The sequence below is a fragment of the Aspergillus neoniger genome (assembly GCF_003184625.1).
Source record: "Aspergillus neoniger CBS 115656 unplaced genomic scaffold BO87scaffold_65, whole genome shotgun sequence".
NCBI classification, from domain to species: Eukaryota; Fungi; Ascomycota; class Eurotiomycetes; order Eurotiales; family Aspergillaceae; genus Aspergillus; species Aspergillus neoniger.
Window position 1 is genome coordinate 95178 of NW_020291193.1, and position 19173 is coordinate 114350.

Sequence of the window (19173 nt, forward strand, 5' to 3'; positions counted from 1 at the left end):
GCTTTTGGTACAGATATAAATCTTGCCGCCTTCCGGATCAAGAAGCTTCTTCGCCTGAGTTATAAGGTTTCTGTCTCACTGGAAGCTGGATCAAAGTAGCAGGCGGTGAGGCTGTGAGCACGCCTGACCTTCCAAGTGTAGGCGGGGTGTGGTATTAGACGCACGCTAGCCCCTGCCCAAATGTCAATGTCCTGCTGTTTACTGCCAGCAAAGTATCGAACAATACAGACGTTCTTACAACTTCTAAAGTTGCTGATGAAACTCTCTTCGTATTGAAACTGTTGTCCATCAATATACGATCCTAATCTCAGGCTCATCACCGGGGGTAGTGATACTAGTACATGGAGGTAGAGATCACGCACATCACAGATATATATTTGTGCGACTCAAGAGACTACAACTAGGACCATGAAATGTTTAAAAACCGAATTGGAAGATGATAGCCGAGTACTATAGTCAACGGTCCTTAGCGTAATATAGCAAAGTCCATATTCCGCTGAAAGTATTACGCAGTCAGCTTATATGGGGAGATGATATTGATGATATCGTTGAGCACGACCCTATTAGGTGTAGGTTATATCTAAGGCGGAGAAGAGCGGCAGTATCCCCCACCACCCGCTCGCTGTGGACCAAAAGTTGTTTGTAAAGGAATATGACTAGCTTGAGGGTTACTACATCAGCTCCATAGTCATAGAGTTAAGAGCCAAGTCAAATAGTAAGTAATGTGGAGCTAGCTATGTATCACTTATTGTCAAAAACATGATGTCTGGTTTACTCGTTAATGCCTCAGGCAGGAGTACACACAAGAAGATTGTTCAATGCCCCATACTATTCACATTGTGGGTTTGTCAGAGAAAATCATCATTGAACACCTTCAGGGTTGTCTCATACACCAGAGAATCTTGTATACTGTGGCCGCCCCCTTTTTTGATTATATGGCTGGCAATGGTCCTAGATTATGACTCATTGTGTAAGCATTCCAGACACGCCTCCAGACACAGGTAGCTGTTGCAGTGATAATTTGTGCTCTAAACTGGTTCTCTCGCGTTTAGTTGTCGAGCAACTAAGGTACAGGCAATGGGATGGTAGTCATGGACGAAAACAAATGGTACGACATTCGACGGAACGGGAAGCAAAGCAGGGGAGACTACAAAAAAGAAGGGAAGGCAAGGAAGGCAAAGAAATTTTTGGTTTCATCAACAGTAGTACGAGGATGACCAACAGTCTATAGAAGGTATCTAATGTTGCAGATCATGATTTGGAAATACTAATGCTGACAATCCAGTCATATACATCATCAGGTTACCCAAATTGTTTTCATGGCAGCTACTGCTATAGGGACCCGCGGGACTACGTTACTAACCAATCAAACTGGCGGATGCCCTGGCGGTCTGGGCAAAAGCTATGTACGTGGTAGACTAATGGATTGTACTTGAAAAAATCAAGCCGTTCAATCCTGCAAGTGAGCAGAACGGTTCAATAAGTATGTTGGTAACCTGAACGGTTCATTGAACATTCCAGGAAACCGGATTACCGAACTGCAACCCACTCAAATGGGTAGGAGAGATAACACGGCGTTCTGCATCCCGCGCTCCTTACCCGTGCGTTAGAATTCATGTATTTTATTTGGTTGCCTGTTTCCGACATGTATCCGATCAAATGAGGCATGATGAACATGCACTACACTGTTTGGGAATATGGCCGGAGTGACATAAACAACATATAAGCCATGTCCAACGACCCTCGTCGCATCTTAGTCAATTCCTACAGGCGCGCCCATTCGACCCAAGTATTGACATTCGGCTGCTACTATCAAAGGTCAGAAAGCTTACTGACAGGACTGATCTTCTGGGTTCCCATTATGCATTCCATGCGACCAAAGATACCTCAAAAGTCGGAGCAGCAGGTCCAAGTGTCCTACCACCAAGAGGCTACTACTCTTTTACAATATTTGGGGAAAGACCAGCATCCTGATTATGGAATTGGTGCAGTGTCAGGTAGCATCTACGATACCGCTTGGGTGTCAATGGTAAAGAAACCGGTGACAGGTCGTGAGACGGCTTGGGCTTTCATTGAATGTTTCAAGTTTCTATCAGAAGCCCAGTGTGAGGATGGCGGATGGGATGCAGATGCGGTACTTTTTGACCGTATTGCCTGTACACTTGCTGGTCTCCTGGCGCTCAAAAAACACCTGAACGAAGAGAAGGATCACACGAGTCGTCAAACATTGGACAAGAAAATATCTAGGGCTACACATTTTCTGCGTCAAGCTCTTCCTAAATTACCAGCTGCAGTCGCATATGAGCTTCCGATCGGCGCTGAACTGTGGCTACCAAAAATGTTGGAGCTTATTGAGGAAGAAGGCATCCATCTCGACAATGCAGCCGTGCTCGCTTGGATTTTGCCAGCTCGGGACAAGAGGATTTCCCGATTCCCGATAGAAAGTCTTTATGAAAAGGGATTTACTTCCGTTGCACACTCCCTGGAGGGGCTTATTGGGTACGCAGACTTTAACCGGGTCTCTATGCTCAAAACATGTGGCAGCATGATGGGCTCTCCGTCAGCAACGGCCGCGTATCTCATTCACAGCGAGAATTGGGATGCAGATGCAGAGGCATATATCCGCCGTGCGCTCAATTCTCCGCATGCGGGTCAAAATGGCGGCGTGCCTTCAACATATCCGACGACTGCGTTTGAATCCTCATGGGTTCGTAAATCCCTTCCTCTCTCATCTCTCTGTTCCCAGTCATCTTCCACATTCCTTTCTTCTTCAGCTATCCCTGCATGATGAACTACTGGCTTGTCGAATACTGATGTCGATTTCCGCACGAGCAGATAGTCGTCACTCTTTTGAAAAACAAGGTCCCTCTTGGCAAGGAAACAGAGCCATTGGTGAATAATATTGGACTCAAAGTAAATAACATGTTAAAAGCACAGGATGAGGTAGTCGGATTTGGTGAGTAATGTCTATGTTCAAGGGGTAGATTGACGACAGACAATAGAATGACGCTGACTGGGAACTCTTCTATCACCGGGAATGTGCGTGGACGCCGATGACACCGCGAAAGCATTATTGCTCCTGAGACTGTTGGGATTCCCAGCATGTCCAGATTCTCTGATCAGCAAATTCGACTCACACGATCATTTTCTGACCTTTGGAATCGAGCGAAACCCAAGCGTCAGCACTAACGCTCATGTCCTAATGGCCCTCCTTCACATGGAAAATAATAGCAGATACATTTTCCAGATAGAAAAGTGTGTTCGGTTCTTGTGTCATGCGTGGTGGGAGTCGGATGGCTTTCTTCAAGATAAATGGGTAAGAAATTGGCTTTACCACCAGATGTTGGGCTCGAGAGAACAGATGTTAACACTGTTCATAGAACATATCTCCCTACTATCCCGTTATGTTAACATGTGAAGGAATAGTGGACTATATACACAAATGGGACAGCGACGCTTTTGCTACATCCAGCAGCACTGGCCTTGATGCCCGAGTTCCTCTGGTTGTTCACCAAGCGTTGACTAAGCTCCTCCGAACCCAGAATGCTGACGGATCCTGGGGACCGCGATCCAGCCTTGAAGAGACGTCGTATGCAACATTGGCCATAAAGAGACTCCTGACACTACCTTTCAGAGGTGAGCTGCGAGATGCATCCTTAACTGCCATTGAACAAGCAGAGTCGTACCTACGATACACATACAGTCGTGGTTACATTTCAATCAGAGAACGGCTCTGGATTGACAAAACCCTTTATAGCATTGAAACAGTTTCAAGGTCTTATATCATCTCCGCGACGCTAGCGCCGACGCCCAATATCCAAGCCAGTGAGACATTGGGCGGTCTGTTCAACACCCCAAGATCTGTCATCCAGAAGCAAGGAAACTTTCTGCGGACCCTCCCGTCATTTTCCCACATCCCGAGTTGGGTACTCGAGGCTTCCGTACGCGAGGGCTACATGATAATCGATGAGCTACGCGAAATTGACTTCTTTTCACAACGGGCCAAACCCAGCGAAGAATACCTCCTCTATTGTGCGTCTTGTTTCGTGGCGAGCAACTACAAAGGTTCATACTTCCTGAGTACAGGCTATCTCTTGATGGTACTTCGGATCACAGTAGCGACATACCAGCTTGACACGTTCGTGGACCACCAGGTGATTAACTTTTCGTCGCTAGAGCTAGATGAATTAGAGGATTTCATACAGAAGAAATTGCATACCGGAAGGTGTTTGTCCACTGGACCTGATGCAACCCATGAACTCAATGAGAGCAATGGAGAACAGCACGCAAGAGTAAAGGAGGCAAAAGCAATGTTCCTGTCCTTTATGAACTTTGTGCTCACCGATACCACCGACCCCGTGAGCACTTACAACAAGTGGAACCTGCGCAGTGAGCTGAGATCTGCCTTACTCGCCCAGATTGGCCATATTAGAAGTTCCAAGGGCCTAGTACATGAGGGAGTGGACCTCCTCCATGACCAAACCAGAAAGACAACCTTCTTTTCATGGCTACGAGGGCCTGCCTCAGACAATGTACTCTACCCTGTCATCCTCAAATATATGGTTTTCCACATGGCATTGAGTCAAGTGCAGCAAGATGATGATGTGTTCCGTACCCCAGAAGAACAATACATCGTTGGAGATTTCTGCAGGCATGCTGCTGCTGAGGTCCGGCTCTGGAATGACTATGGCAGCATTGAGAGAGATAAAGCTGAGGGGGTTTAAAATTCAATCGATGTTTTGAACTTATCATGTTCATGCTCTTCAGCTAACGGGATCACGGGCGACAAATCTGACAGACCTTGCAAGGTCGTATCTCTCAAGAAGATGGCACATTACGAAAACAGACAGGTTCGACTTTGTTTAGAGCAGCTGGAGACGCTGTTGCAAGAAAATGATGCATATCGAGCGTTTAGTATAATGTCACGGCTCCATATGCATGCGACGGTGACTCAAGTGTGGGCAGAGATGTACTCCCTACGCCAGTTCAGTGCGGCGAGTCCTCAGTCTTCATCCAAGAAAAGAGGGATTACTGGGAGTGCCACCCTACCCCCACTTCGGCCAGCCTCGGGTGGAGGTGGAAGCGCTTCGATTCTGACTATCAAGGCTTTATAGTAGATATAAATCTACGGCATGGAATACTGCAGCTAACAGCACGTGAAATTGATCATGATGGTAAAGTTATCATACTTTCTATTCTTCAACGAGCGGACCGTGAGCGTGAAACACCGGTTACCGCTGAATTAGACACAAGCACTCACTTAGAGCCGACCCGGTCGACCGCCAGGGATGCATTAGCATATGTAACTTGTTTTTTGTCTCATACCCCTCGGATAGTTACATTCCAATCTAGACACCATGTTTGACAGGGCACTCACACTGAAAGTCCAGGAAAATTGAGCTTGTCATCTTGCCATTCGCCAGCTAGGAACGAATGAGGAGAGTGAGCCAACAAACAACCATCTAGTCTTCTGTCTTCCTTAACGCCATCGGAAACATCCCTTCTAATAAGCCAGCACCGGACGACCAGGGTCAATCATCCAGCAAGTCTGAAGGCAGTTCGAAATAAGCTAGTGGGTCATCAAAGTCTGCTGGTTGGCCTGAGGTAGGTCTCATGTAGCCTTCGAAGTGTTGTGATTGATCAATTCCTGGCTGCTCAGAGCGCATATTGGCATGCCGAGTCGTATCCATGTATTCATCTATCCGCTTGACCCATGATTTGAGCCGTTCACTGGCGCCAGTGGAGCGGGTGAGTCCGGACTCCATTTGAGACAAAAGCGCTGCCATGTCTAATCTTCTTGTCGATCAGCACAGTTGTACATTAACCTGTCACACGATTCGATTAGGTGCTTACAGAAGTTTGCGAACTCTTTGGTAAGACATCTCGGAGAGGCTTCCTTCCATGACAGATCCAAGAATGAATCCAATCCCCCCCAAATGATAGAGCTTCAATAATTAGTGCACGTCTATCTACAGTGACGGGAGTGGAAAATTATGATAATATGTCATGGGACTAACGTACCAGTGGGGAACTGATTGCTTTGAGATATTCAATTGGCACTGTGCTAAAGACGCTGAGCACGTTCCCCGCAACCTCGCATTTCTCCTCCACACCTTGATCCTCACTCGAAAATAGGACCATGCTAAGAAGCTGGAGCGTTGCTTGGACGTTAGCAGATTGGAATCCAACAATATCATGCTCAGGGTCACCGGTAGCAGGCTTGGTTGATTGAAGCTGCGACGGTAACGCCGAGAACAGGGAATGTACATGCTCCATAAGCAAGGGGTCCGGGACAGGGGTCGGGCGAAACAGCGACCAGGGGCTCTCATTCGCGGTGCGCTGCATTTGCCGCTGGCCGTCAATAGCATGCTCCAGTATTCGATATAGATCAGTGGTAAAATTCCACCCACGCATCCAAACCGATGGTTCATGTGTGGTACAGTCCGCCGATATCGGTGCTTCTATCATGGAATCAAGCACATCGTCATTCACTTCTCTGGGGTAGCGTACATTTGACTGAACTTCTCTGAAACGAATTATGCCGCCCAATACGGTCGCCGAAAACACATCTAGCGTATACATCGACTAAAACTACATCCTGCATTAGTTTGTCACTGATAAAAGGAATCGCATAGGCACCGGGAGCGTACCAGCCTCCGTCGAACTTCCACGTCCACAACGCTCAAGTCTCTTGGCCACAACTTCTCATCATGTAACCCTTCCATGATACTTAATGTATGATACATCCCTAAATATTGATGCATATCGCGGATCTGACCATTCTGGATGGCGGCAATCCTGAGAATCGCACATGCTCTCATGTATTCGGTGCCTCTTGCTGCAGCCAGGTCCCGAGGGATAGACTCCTTAGCTAGACTCCTTAGCTGCAGTCCAGAAGACCTCCGGTGGCGGATGTGACAGCCGTGATCGTGATCGCTGATTCGAATATAAACCGCCATCCCTGGCGCGTGCAGAGGCTAAGACACACATTGCCATTGTTGAGGCGAACAACCCTTGGTCCTTAAGATGCTTTTCATCCCGGAGGACTCTCAAAAACGATGGTGGATGGAATAGAGGAAATCTGCGTGGTATAAGGCGGTTAGTCCAAGAACAAGTATCTTACAATCTACCCTCGCGAGACATGGAATTAGAGAAGTACATCGGATAAACAATCTCAAACTACACCTGGACGAGTTCCTGCACCACAGAATGACAGGCGATTGCAAGCGCCTTCCAGGGAGTCAACGGTGAGTCGGAGCTATAGTGCGGATCCGTGATTGCCCAAGAATTATTATCGAGAGGTGTCGATAATTGAGCAGTCACGCCAACTTGAAGATCATTTTCCGAATGGGCAGGTCGAGGGGAGATAGTAGTAGCGGCAACCTCGCCACCCGGTTGGCATGCAGGCTCCTGTTCCCCTTGGCGGGCTCCTCTACGACCACCCCTTTTCCGTAACGGCCGCTCGTATGTACAGGGGATATCAAAATCCACACAGTTTTGACAGGGTTCGAGTGGGCCTCGGGTCTTCGTGCATTTGATGCTACGTCGATGGCAAAGGTCACCTGGGTGCTATTAGAGCCGCGGCCTAAGGGGACAACGAGGGTGTAATATACAGGCCCTTGAAATACGCTGGACTTTTCGGGGACGCTGGGGCATTTGGACTACTTTCACACGTCAGAGACCGGGGGGAGGAGGTTGTCTCCTGGTCCGATGCGGTAGTAGTATGGATATATATCTACACCGTCGACCTTCAGACTTGCTGAATCCAGCCGAAAGTTGCCGAAGGCCGCAATGTGATTATGTCATGATGGTTCCGGGCGCTCCACACAATTAGAGTTTGAGCCAGCCAGAAGAGGATTCACATCCCCCTTTCTTGACCTACTAACCACTCTTTAAATTCATTCATACGAATGTCACTATGTACGTTCACAAAGGGTGTGCGCATAAATTTTATTCTAATGATCTTCTTTTGATATATCGTTACATGTATTACCATTTGTTGTTAAACACCTCCCCGTTCACATAGTTCACCAGCTCAGATACTGCAGGCAGGTGGTGCCTATCCCCTCCGAATTGCATACCTTGCTGCAACACCCTACAATAGTTCTTGCCTGGTGCTACCTTTCCCAAGACGTATGGCTGCCGAGTCTCAACCCGAATGGGCACGGGAATAGAACGGCCCACCACTGCTTCCATGCCCTGCCATGCGAAGGTGATAACTTCTTTGGCAGAAGCCGGGATACCTGCTTGGTCCAGCATCAGAATCTTCGTGCTAGGGTAATGTGCTTGTATGTATTGTGTGATGTTTGGATTATAAGCACCACCGCCGCACATGAAAATTTCGTCGATTGGGAGGTCCTTGGGGGCATAGCGGCGGTAGTGGTCGACGATGGCCTGAGCGGTGATCCGAGTGACGGTAGCAACGACATCATCTGGACTAAGACCTTTGGATTCCGCCTTGCGAATGAGATCAAAAGCTAAAGCATCTCGGAACACCTCGCGGCCCGTGGTTTTCGGTGGATCCAACTGGAAGTAGGGATGAGTTTGAAGAAACTCATCTACCAGATCCTGGTCCACCGTGCCGCGAGCGCCCATCTCGCCGTCCTTGTCATACTCCTGCTGGCCGTTGGTGTAGTGTCGGACAACGGCATCAATAAAGACGTTCCCTGGGCCTGTATCGAAATCGTAGCAGGCATCAGTGCCTCCGAAGGAATCGGGCGGGATAAAACAGACATTAGCAATCCCGCCAATGTTTTGGCAAGCGCGCAACTTTGTCGGATGGTGCAGGAGCAAGGCATCAAAGAAAGCAATCAGTGGTGCTCCCTGGCGACCCGCTGCTTGGTCGCTAACCCGGAAGTCGGTCACAGTTGTGATTCCCGTGCGAGAAGCAATAAATGAGCCCTCAGCCATGGTAAGAGCACTACGTACCTCTCCCTCCTCAGGCATAGACAGAAGCCAGATGGTTTGACCGTGGGAGCCAATAACGTCGATGGACGAGATATCAACATCATACTGTCCACAGAACTCCTTGACAGCCGCGGCAAATGTCTCACCGAGAATGACATTCACCTCGGATAGCTCGGACGGAGATGTTTTGTTGTGCAGGATGATATTCATGACTCGTTTCTTGATTGTTTGTTGTAGGGGAATTTCACCATACTATTGGAAAGACACGTCTGTGTTAGACTGAACGGGATTTGCGCAACATGTGACAATAGCATACCTTGAGAAGCTCAAACCTCATGGGTGAATCCGGCTTTTCCTGTCGAAAACGACAGAGAGCACAGTCGATCCCATCCTAGCGTTACATTGATAAGCTTTCAAGGTCCCCTAAATCCTCGCTTGTCCAGCTCGTCTGCTTACCATCGAAGTGCCACTATTGAGTCCCAGGACGGTTAGGTCCAGGGAGCGAGATACAGAAGCACTAGGGTCCATATTGAAAGGCAGAGAGAACTCGGAACAACTGGCTGTCCAATCGAGATAACGAGGAGGGGGGGATGTTGCGGGGAATAAATAACATGCGTCGCTGCCGTACTACTTCAATACCCCGGCCGCATTGGTGCCTGAATGCCTCATGGTACGGGAGACGACGGTTGTAGTTGTTGACCGCCTAATCGCCAGAACTATTAAATGGCTAAACGCTTAAATGCTTAAACGTTTAAACTGCTAAACGGCGCCACTCACAAACCCTGGCTCGAACGTGTGATACTCTTGCGGGGCCCCTCAAAAGGTTCTCTCCACAACAGTTTTGGTTGCCCCAAGGCTTCGGTTCTCGCTAGGTTATTTCGGGCGAATCCGGCATGTCATTTGTCAGGTTGGTGAAGCAAGGGATAAGCGTCTCAAGATTCAATCATGACATAGGCCGCGTTATAAATAGTCGAACCACTACCGGTTGTGCAACTGTTCGCGCTAAGGATTTGAAACTACAGCTGATAAACTCATAGTTTCATTCAGTGCGTTTCAGCAAGGCCGAGAATATGGGGTATGCAACCTTTTGGAGGCGGTTATCCCCACGCCAACTCAATGTTGGGATTCAGGCTCTTTCTCTCGTTTGCATATTCTTCGAGGGATATGATCAAGGTGTCATGGGAGGTGTCAACAGCTCTCCTAGATACGTTACAGAGGTTGGAATTGGCGAACCGGATGGCACAGTAACCGACACTACCCATCAGGGAGGCATCGTCAGCATCTACTACCTTGGATGCATTTTCGGTTGTTTCGGAGGTGGCTGGCTGGCTGATCGCTTAGGCCGTATCAATGGCCTGCTGGCCGGTTCGTTGCTTGCGCTTGTGGGAGGTGCTTTGCAAGCTGCGGCTCAGAGTTCAGATTTCATGCTCGTCGCCAGGGTGGTGACAGGCGTTGGCACTGGTGGTATGCCCACCTACCGTACTTAGACCTCCTGGGAGAAGCTGATCTGGCTAGCATTAACTGGCATAGCACCAGTACTGGTGTCAGAGACATCAACAGCTGATCACCGCGGTGCCTTCCTAGGATATGTTTTCATTGCAAACTGTAGGTGATGGACCGTCGATGAAACAGCCCCAGAATATATACTAACGGAATTATGTTGAAGATCTAGGAATATCCGTCGCGTACTGGCTGTCATTTGGTCTTGCTTTCATCAATAACGGCTATTCGGATATTCGCTGGCGCTTTTTATTGGCGTTTCAGTGCGTTCCAGCACTCATACTACTCTTGTTCATCAAGATGCTTCCGGATAGTCCGCGGTTCCTGGCATCTGTCGGTCGTTATGACGAAGCTCAGCAGGTCCTTAACAAGATTTGTTGTCATAAATGCAGCCAATCAGAAATTGACCTTGAATACAAAGAAATAATTGCGACAGTGCAAGGGGGCAAACCAAGCTCGCCCCTTCAGTTCGCAAAAATATTGATTGGAAAAGGAGGAAACCCCGGCTCCAATCTGGGACGACGAGCCTGGCTGTGTATATGGCTCCAGATCATGGCATCTTGGACTGGAATTACGGTAAGCTATTCAACGTATGAAATCGCAGAGATAGGCTGGCTGATACACTGTCATGTCAACAGGCTGTTACGGCATACTCTCCTGTTCTGCTTGGGCAAGCGGGTTACACCGAGCTGACCCAAAACGGCCTTGCCGGAGGATTGAATACGATCGGTATTCTAGGTACGATAATCAGTACGCAGATCGTAGATCGGATCGGAAGGCGAAAATGTCTAATGCTTGGGTCTCTTGTCTTATTCGTCGTTGAGCTGGTGGTAAGTGCCAAACCCTCGCATAACTTGTTTGACTCTGATTCTAAGATGTTTCCTCTCCAGGCCGGATCTGTTTATGAGGCGTCCCTTCATCAGCCAGATAAAGCCAGCCAATTTGCACCTGCTGCTGTTGCGATGCTGTTCTTGTTCAACTTGGGATATGCCGCGACCTGGGGAACCGTCGCTTTCTTGATACCAACCGAGATATTTCCCTCCGATCTCCGGGCTCAAGGTAATGGCTTTGGTATTACCGGCTGGGCTATTGGTGTTGGAATGACCACACTGGTAAATCCGATTATGTTTGCAAGTATCGGGAGTCGCAGCTACTTCCTTCTTGCTGGATTGAACCTTTTGTGGGTCCCGACTATTTTCCTGTTCTACCCAGAAACCCGCAATCGGTCTCTAGAGTCCATCGACTTCCTGTTCTCGACCTCAAGTCCATTTTATTGGGATATGGAGAGGGCATTTCAGTTGTGTATGGATAGGAAGGTAGAGAAGCATGTCGATGAGCAGGCCATAAAGGTTGCGGGCCAGGATGAAGCCCAGCAGGAATTTCACGAAACCATCCAGCAGAGAGTATAAAGTAAGGGGACCTGGTGACGTGTGAAACACTTGCCAGATGTTGTACTCAGGAGATCTTCCTTCACAGCAGCTCAGCGGTATAAAGATTATCCATGGAGAATTAAAAAACATTCAATTAACCGGATTCCGCGACCCGTACATAGCGCCGTGGCTAGAGATAGATGACCCTCGAGAGGTATTCGAGACGCAGGAATGACTGCTTTGCTTCATGCTGTGCAATGACATGAGCCTTTCAACAGGTAATATCTGGGGCGGCTTGCAGATTTTTACAATTCCATTGATATTATAACTGTGGAAAGAATAGTGTGGCGCTTACGCAGTATTTAAGGAATGTTCTAACGTTACGAATTTGGAGTCCAATTCAGTCCTCTCCGGCTATGAGCAACTGTCCGATACTTGGTGCTGAGGGTGATGTTGAGCGTCATACTCAAAGTCATCAGTAAATGGTGACTGCCGTATCGTGGACAGTGATGTCCTTGCTGTAGAGATTTAGAGGCCTGACTGTAAGCTCTTATCCAACGGATAATCTAAAATTCAGATTCTAACATGAAGGTTAATATTGACCACCCCATTTTATATGCGGACAACACATTTAATTACCCAGTATTCAAGACTCGAATTTTATAATGGTGAATTCATGAGGAGACAGGAGACAATGCACATGAGGAAGGCTCTAATAGCTCTTTGTGTTTCTCAAGGGAGCTTTATTCTTGCCTCACAATGTTATGAGGGTGATCCGCAGCAAGTTACAAGCAATGATAAGTATCAAGATAGTGATAGCACCGGACAGTCCTATCGCTCTTTATTATTTATGTATTTATCCTATATCTTGCGTTTTCTAGTTGGGGACCAACTGTATCCAAGCCCATGAAGAACAGCCCTTTTCTCTCTCTGTTTACTCATAATGAGTCATGCATTTGTTGCACTTCAACTTCGTGCTAGTAGCTTTTATCTACTGCCTCGCAGGGTACTAGCTGTGGGACTGTTGCGTTATGGATTAAAAGCGCTGGAGGAAGAGCATGTCTAGTGTGTCATAGTATTCTCTTTAGTGGACGAGAGGATTACTTTTGATTGGTTCCGTTTCAGTGCCCTTTCTGATCTGGATACCTGTGCCCGCGGCTTGCGGACCAATAACACACATGCGAAAGTTACCACCACACATCTGCGCTTGACACCTCAGCTTAAGCAGCCTCAGAATTAATGTGCATGGAACTGCCAGTGACGCGGATTACATGTGGCTCTAGCAACATGCTGCTCTCATGCAACAAAGCAGGAGTCCTCGTCCGCCTGCGATGTTGGAGCTATGGAGGGGCGCTGTACGAGAGCACAGGGATCAGGGTCGTGGATAAGTGTCTCTAAGAAGGGTCTGTTGCTGTTGGGTCAATTTGTGACTTCGTGATCATATTCCAATCATCGCAAATGATTTTGAAGAGGGGTAAAATATTGTAGTGTATAGGTCAAAGGGAAATATGAATGCCACCAGGAGCTCATAATCGTTGTATATTGTATAATAGGCAAATACAAGTATCGTCAGAAACTCCAGGAGAAGAAGCATTGTGAATCGATGTGAGGCATTTATGCGCGGCAAGTCTATAATCCCAGGCAACTTGGACTGAATCCAGGACTCTGTCGGGTCTTGGCTGCAGGCTTGCGAAAGAGGTAATTGCTGGAGACTATTGCGCCATAACACTACCATCCCATCCTCTTTCGTCCATGATAACGATTGAAAACTGATTACTCAGCCAGCAACCCGGCAGCTGTTTATACCTTGTGGGTCATACTAACTCGATCACTGGCGGGAGATAACAGTTAGCGCAGAATATACCTGCTAAGAAGTGAGGTGATCATAGCGGCAGATGGGATCATACTTGCGTGCTAGTATTTCAATGCGAATATTTAGATGCCAATATGCCTCGTACTTACAACATAGAAGAAAGTGCATCCACGATGACAAGGGATACTGAGGCCAACTCCTCGCAAGAGCATGATATAGTCAGGCCTCTCAAGTCATGGAAAGGCTACATTTGGGACACATGGGAACTACCCAGCGACCAGCGTTGGCTATTGTTTAAGCTTGACGCGTTCGTGCTAACATTTGCATCTGTGTGCCAACATCTCACCTTACCCCAGGGGTGTAAATATATTTGGCTGACAACTACAGATTGGTTATTTTCTCAAAAACCTGGACCTTCAAAATGTCACAAATGCATACCTTAGTGGCATGGAGGAGGATCTGGAGATGTTTGGCAACCAACTGGTGACAAGTACCTCTATTTTCACAGTCGGCTATGTTATTGGTCAGATCCCCGCGAACTTACTGTTGACTCGCATTTCGCCTCGCTGGGTGATTCCGTCGGTAAGTAGTCCATCCCCGTGTAAATTTCGATCGCAGCCTTCAGTGGATACTAATAGTTGCGCAGCTCGAGATTGGTTGGGGAATTGCAACTATGTGCATGTCAAGTGTAAAGTCATACAAAGCTCTCTATGCGCTTCGATTTCTGGTAGGCCTTTTTGAGTACGTTGGACACTTCTCATATTATCCTTCTACTCGCAGCAGTCTAATCTCGGAAATAGATCTGGGTTCTACCCCGGCATCCATTACCTTCTCGGCTCATGGTACACACCACAAGAGATTGGCAAGCGCGCAATGATATTCTGGCTTGCCGGCCATATTGGGACTTTATTCAGTGGTTTTCTTCAAGCAGCTGCTTACACGAACTTGAACGGTGTGGATGGCCGGGCTGGCTGGCGATGGCTGTTCATCATTGATGGCATCATCACGCTACCGCTCGCCCTGACCGGCTATCTCTTCTTCCCTAATCTTCCACAAAGTGGCAAGAAAACTTGGTGGATAACTAACGAGGAACATACCCTCTCTGTCAATCGAATGCAGGCGATTGGGCGTGCTGGAAAGGAGCCTTGGAGTATGGCTAAGTTGAAAAGAATCTTGTACAGCTGGCACACATATCTACTCCGTACGTGATCCCCTGTCACGGTCGACTTTGGTATTTTCTCTAATCAACCGACCCAGCCATGATATACATTCTGTGGAACAATGGATACCCACAGGTTGGTATGGGTTACTGGCTGAAAAGCTTCAATGCAGACCCTCCTCCTGTCCCGGGCAAGTCATACACGGTGGCTGACATTAACAACTGTGAGTCTATTCAAAGCGATATGCCAAGCGAATCTAATGACATCAAGTACCATTGGTCACGACTGGTATCTCTATCTTCGTGTGCTTTATTTGGGGTTTGCTCTCTGATGGTCCCTGTCGGGGATCACGCTGGCCCTTTATCCATATCGGTGCCGTTATCACGGTATGTACTTTCGACCCGTATGCCCAGGTTGATTCGGCGGTAACATTTGTCAAGCTCGTTATGTGTGTTCTACTGCGCCAGATGCCTCTCTATACCAACATCCCTGGGCGCATGGCCGTATATTGGCTCAGTAATATCGGAGTATGTCAAAGTCCTAACACGTCAGACGTAATCTTCAGCTAACTCTTAGTCTCAGGTTGGTGCTGGTCCACTTATCCTGAGCTGGATTAACGAAATCTGCTCAGCTGACACGGAGAAAAGAGCTTTGATTGTCGCCATGGCTAATGATCTTGCCTATGTTGTTCAGGCAGTGGTAAGCCTCCTTCCACCCGACAATCATATCTACGAAAGCTTCTCACGTTTTATTCTGCACAGGCACCAAACTTTGTGTGGAAAACCACGGATTTTCCAGCAGCCAAGAAAGGCTATCTTTGGTCCATCATATTGCAGATCTTACTCAGTGAGTGTGGTGCATTGCAGTATTGTTTGAAAATAGTGGAAGATGGCAACTAACTCAACTCTCCAGTGGTCGTTACTGCCACAGTTCAATTCCTGCTTTGGTGGGATAGGAAGAGGGAAACTCAAAGCCACGAGGCGGTAGAGCCGATTGCGGATTCTGATGCCGACTCAGGTCCAGCAAGCTCTAAATATGGCTCAGTGGATGCGAAGAAAACTCCCCAAACTCAAATCACACACGTAAGCTCGATGTAGTGAAATTTAGAGGACATATAACCACCAGAAATTCTGTTGAGACGTGTTTTTTCACAGCAAAAACCTATACAAACTAAAGAAGAGATACTTATTATTTCAAAAATATTCTTAGTATATTTCATTAGAAGTTCAGTTTATTCTTGCCACAGCTGAACATGATTAAAATGGAAAGGAATTGTTCTGTGTTTAGTGCTAGACCACACCGAATTTATTTCAGACCACGCTGAGCTGTAAGACCGCCTTGCTGTCTTGGGAAAGGTCATCATCCATCAGGCGATGAATTCATCCCGGTCGGTGTCCAGTCCCAGGCGGTGAACTTACAGTAGCAAGCTGTAAACTTACCTCAGGGACACTGTCAGAAGCAGATAATCTCATTATTGATGAGACTTTCACGCTCTCCTGAGCGATGAAAGGAGTAACTTTTTTTTCGAAGAACAGCTCCACATCTTAGTTACTGATACCTCATCATAAGTCGCCAGGAAACGCCAGTAACGTCTGCAGTCCTGTACTATCTACCAGGAAGGCCAGGTCACTGGTGGATATACAAGTTGGGTAAAGTTTGCCAAGGGTTTAGCCCCAATCTTGTATATGCTTGGCTAGGCAGGACCTGGGTAAATTGATGGCTCCTGCATTTCGACCTGAGTATTTCCAGCTATAAGCGAGATTTGCCATACTCTTCAGCCAGTCCGGATGGTCCGCGCCGAGGTTCGCCCTGCCTTCATCACCTACACAAAGAACTCCTCGGCCAACTCCCGGTGGCCTTTGAGCTCCAAAGTACCTTCGCGACCTTTGGCCAGTGTTTCTCGCAGCGTTAACTGAGCCTAAGGCTTGCTAAAAGAAATAAAGAAACATAACCCTGCACTACATACGTCTTGTATGAGCGAGGAACTGTGTTCATTCAGTAGATCAGTGGGTACATAATCATGAACATGACTTCTGAGTAAGAAAACCTTGTGCAGGGAACCGGTGAAGAATTCCCACTTCCCCGCCTCCACTAACTGCAGCCTTTTTATCCGCCTTCCGTCCATTTAGCCAGATGTAGTCCATTTAGCCAAGTGCGGTCGATTTAGCCAAGTCCAGTGGCTAGATTGGTGGCTACACAGGAAACGCATGACTGTAGACACAACTATAGAACTGTCTCTGGAAATAGGCTCGAGCTTGTTCAAGCGTTTAAGGTGATGCGGCAAAATGCATATGACTGAGCTGCTTCATCGTGCAGGGGGAAGGGATAAATAGTCTTTTTCGCAGAATATAAATGGAAGTAGAGCGGGATCGCAGAAATATTGAACAGCACAGGGCTTCTCTTCCAGTTGCATACATCCATTCACCAGCATTCAGCTTTCTACAATCATCATGAAGGTCACTGCGGCTTTTGCAGGTCTTTTGGTCACGGCATTCGCCGCTCCTGTCTCGGAACCTGCTTTGGTGTCGCGAAGTGCTGGTATCAACTACGTGCAAAACTACAACAGCAACCTTGGTGATTTCACCTACGACGAGAGTGCCGGAACATTTTCCATGTACTGGGAAGATGGAGTGAGCTCCGACTTTGTCGTTGGTCTGGGCTGGACCACTGGTTCTTCTAAGTGAGTGACTGTATTCTTTAACCAAAGCCTAAAATCTAACGTTTTTCAGCGCTATCACCTACTCTGCCGAATACAGCGCTCCTAGCTCCTCTTCCTACCTCGCTGTGTACGGCTGGGTCAACTATCCTCAGGCTGAATACTACATCGTTGAGGATTACGGTGATTACAACCCTTGCAGCTCGGCCACAAGCCTTGGTACTGTGTACTCTGATGGAAGCACCTACCAAGTCTGCACCGACACTCGAACAAACGAACCGTCCATCACGGGAACAAGCACGTTCACGCAGTACTTCTCCGTTCGAGAGAGCACGCGCACATCTGGAACGGTGACTGTTGCCAACCATTTCAACTTCTGGGCGCAGCATGGGTTCGGCAATAGCGACTTCAATTATCAGGTCGTGGCGGTGGAAGCATGGAACGGTGCTGGCAGCGCCAGTGTCACGATCTCTTCTTGAGAGATAAGGGCCTTAGTAGTCGGGAGATATCAACGCGGAGATTTGTTCTCAGGTAGTGTGATGATCGGAACCGGGCTCTGGTGGTTACATCGAGGCTGTCTAAGTTGTTGTGGGGCCGAGCTGCCAGTGGCTGCGTTTTCAACTTGCACAGATAATCAACTCTCGTTTACTATCTCTTGCTTTTCCTTGCTGTTTCTCTTGTCCATCGATAATATATCGTCAAATACATATTATCTACACCAGAGGGGTAATGACATTGCAGTGCAATGCTATTAGGATGCGGGAACCCTAAATATTTTAATCTACTCTGATTAGTCAGATTTCTGATAAAGGGGGGTGCAATGCTCTTATATTCCTGACTGTAATATTATTATATTTTAGAAAGATTTTCTGTTAAAATTCTAATATATTTGAACTGTGCCATTTATTTAATATTTTTTTAATTCTCAGCAGTATTGCTATACTGGTAAAGTAGATAATTATATTTAAATTTAGTAAGTTAGTAAAGAGAAATATTTTTATTAGAGTGATTTCTAGGAGCCCTTCCTGACCAGAGCCAGAATCAAGGCTTAGCTCTATACTAGAGGGGTAATGACATTGCAGTGCAATACTATTAGAATACAGGAACCCCAAATATTTTAATCCACTTTGATTAGTCAGATTTCTGGACAAGAAGAATATAATATTATTATATTCCTGACTACAATACTATTATATTTTAGAAAGATCTTCTATTAAAATTCTAATATATTTAAACTGTGCCATTTATTTAGTATTCTTTTAATTTTTAGCAGTATTGCTATACTGGTAAAATAGATAACTATATTTAAATCTAATAAATTAACAGAGAAATATTTTTTATTAAAGTAATATTTTTCTATTACCTGTCTGCATAAATCATTAGTAAGCTTGATCAAGATATATATATATATATATATAATATAATTACTCTCTGCAGCCCAATTCTTTCTTTTAATCTTATTTTTATCTTGTAGTAATCCCACTTATTCTATATTTTTTTTTCTACTTGATTTAGCTACTCTAAATACATGATGAAGTCTAGTAATATTAAAGCTGAATATCTTTTTTATATATATCATTTCCTGTATCTTCTTATATACCGTGACTGTTAATATAAAGTATAGCTAAATAAAATTTATAGATATCTTAATATTAAATATATAAAGTAATTTATATCTAGTAAATAGTAGTCAATAATATTCTTTATCCAGAAATAGAATAGTATTATATTTACCAGTACTGAATTTATTCTTTCTTATACTCTTTC

At 46.5% G+C, this 19173-nt stretch overlaps 6 protein-coding genes across 6 annotated transcripts; 4 read left to right on the plus strand and 2 right to left on the minus strand.

Moving 5' to 3' along the window:
* Positions 1 to 1091: 1091 nt before the first annotated feature.
* On the plus strand, positions 1092 to 4961 carry BO87DRAFT_451272 (terpene synthase family protein; the record flags this gene model as incomplete). Its single annotated transcript, XM_025628456.1, has 7 exons — positions 1092 to 1108; positions 1286 to 1406; positions 1447 to 1483; positions 1824 to 2707; positions 2938 to 2956; positions 3252 to 3316; positions 3381 to 4961. The coding sequence occupies 7 exons, from the start codon at positions 1092 to 1094 to the stop codon at positions 4722 to 4724; spliced, it is 2487 nt and encodes an 828-aa protein (XP_025474025.1). The 3' UTR covers positions 4725 to 4961.
* A 408-nt stretch (positions 4962 to 5369) lies between these two features.
* BO87DRAFT_411214 (putative C6 transcription factor) lies at positions 5370 to 7659 on the minus strand (the record flags this gene model as incomplete). The annotated part of the gene is made up of 7 exons (XM_025626419.1): positions 5370 to 5793; positions 5854 to 5945; positions 6022 to 6585; positions 6651 to 6866; positions 6901 to 7081; positions 7184 to 7562; positions 7614 to 7659. The coding sequence occupies 7 exons, from the start codon at positions 7654 to 7656 to the stop codon at positions 5532 to 5534; spliced, it is 1737 nt and encodes a 578-aa protein (XP_025474026.1). The 3' UTR covers positions 5370 to 5531.
* A 271-nt stretch (positions 7660 to 7930) lies between these two features.
* Positions 7931 to 9430, minus strand: BO87DRAFT_381287 (UPF0075 domain protein). The gene has a single exon (XM_025624496.1). It carries the CDS (start codon positions 9115 to 9117, stop codon positions 7990 to 7992), a length of 1128 nt encoding a protein of 375 aa, XP_025474027.1. The 5' UTR covers positions 9118 to 9430; the 3' UTR covers positions 7931 to 7989.
* Positions 9431 to 9796: 366 nt separating this feature from the next.
* Positions 9797 to 11822, plus strand: BO87DRAFT_346604 (putative MFS sugar transporter). The gene is made up of 5 exons (XM_025620907.1): positions 9797 to 10358; positions 10407 to 10512; positions 10574 to 10983; positions 11046 to 11237; positions 11298 to 11822. The coding sequence occupies exons 1-5, from the start codon at positions 9978 to 9980 to the stop codon at positions 11814 to 11816; spliced, it is 1608 nt and encodes a 535-aa protein (XP_025474028.1). The 5' UTR covers positions 9797 to 9977; the 3' UTR covers positions 11817 to 11822.
* A 1941-nt stretch (positions 11823 to 13763) lies between these two features.
* Positions 13764 to 15847, plus strand: BO87DRAFT_321972 (allantoate permease; the record flags this gene model as incomplete). Its single annotated transcript, XM_025619955.1, has 10 exons — positions 13764 to 13919; positions 13978 to 14172; positions 14237 to 14331; positions 14391 to 14791; positions 14848 to 14973; positions 15021 to 15136; positions 15191 to 15277; positions 15333 to 15449; positions 15512 to 15596; positions 15663 to 15847. 10 exons carry the CDS (start codon positions 13764 to 13766, stop codon positions 15845 to 15847), a joined length of 1563 nt encoding a protein of 520 aa, XP_025474029.1.
* Positions 15848 to 17200: 1353 nt separating this feature from the next.
* Positions 17201 to 17885, plus strand: BO87DRAFT_321965 (glycoside hydrolase family 11 protein; the record flags this gene model as incomplete). The annotated part of the gene is made up of 2 exons (XM_025619954.1): positions 17201 to 17430; positions 17480 to 17885. The coding sequence occupies 2 exons, from the start codon at positions 17201 to 17203 to the stop codon at positions 17883 to 17885; spliced, it is 636 nt and encodes a 211-aa protein (XP_025474030.1).
* Between the last annotated feature and the right edge of the window lie 1288 nt (positions 17886 to 19173).

What these genes read in the sequence shown, in the direction of transcription:
- BO87DRAFT_346604 (XM_025620907.1), top strand. Translation starts at nt 9,978, where the DNA reads ATGGGGTATGCAACCTTTTGGAGGCGGTTATCCCCACGCCAACTCAAT. An exon ending in TCGCCAGGGTGGTGACAGGC is followed by an intron (nt 10,359 to 10,406) that starts GTTGGCACTGGT and finishes ACCTCCTGGGAG; the next exon opens with AAGCTGATCTGGCTAGCATT. An exon ending in ATATGTTTTCATTGCAAACT is followed by an intron (nt 10,513 to 10,573) that starts GTAGGTGATGGA and finishes ATTATGTTGAAG; the next exon opens with ATCTAGGAATATCCGTCGCG.
- BO87DRAFT_381287 (XM_025624496.1), bottom strand. Translation starts at nt 9,117, where the DNA reads ATGAATATCATCCTGCACAACAAAACATCTCCGTCCGAGCTATCCGAG.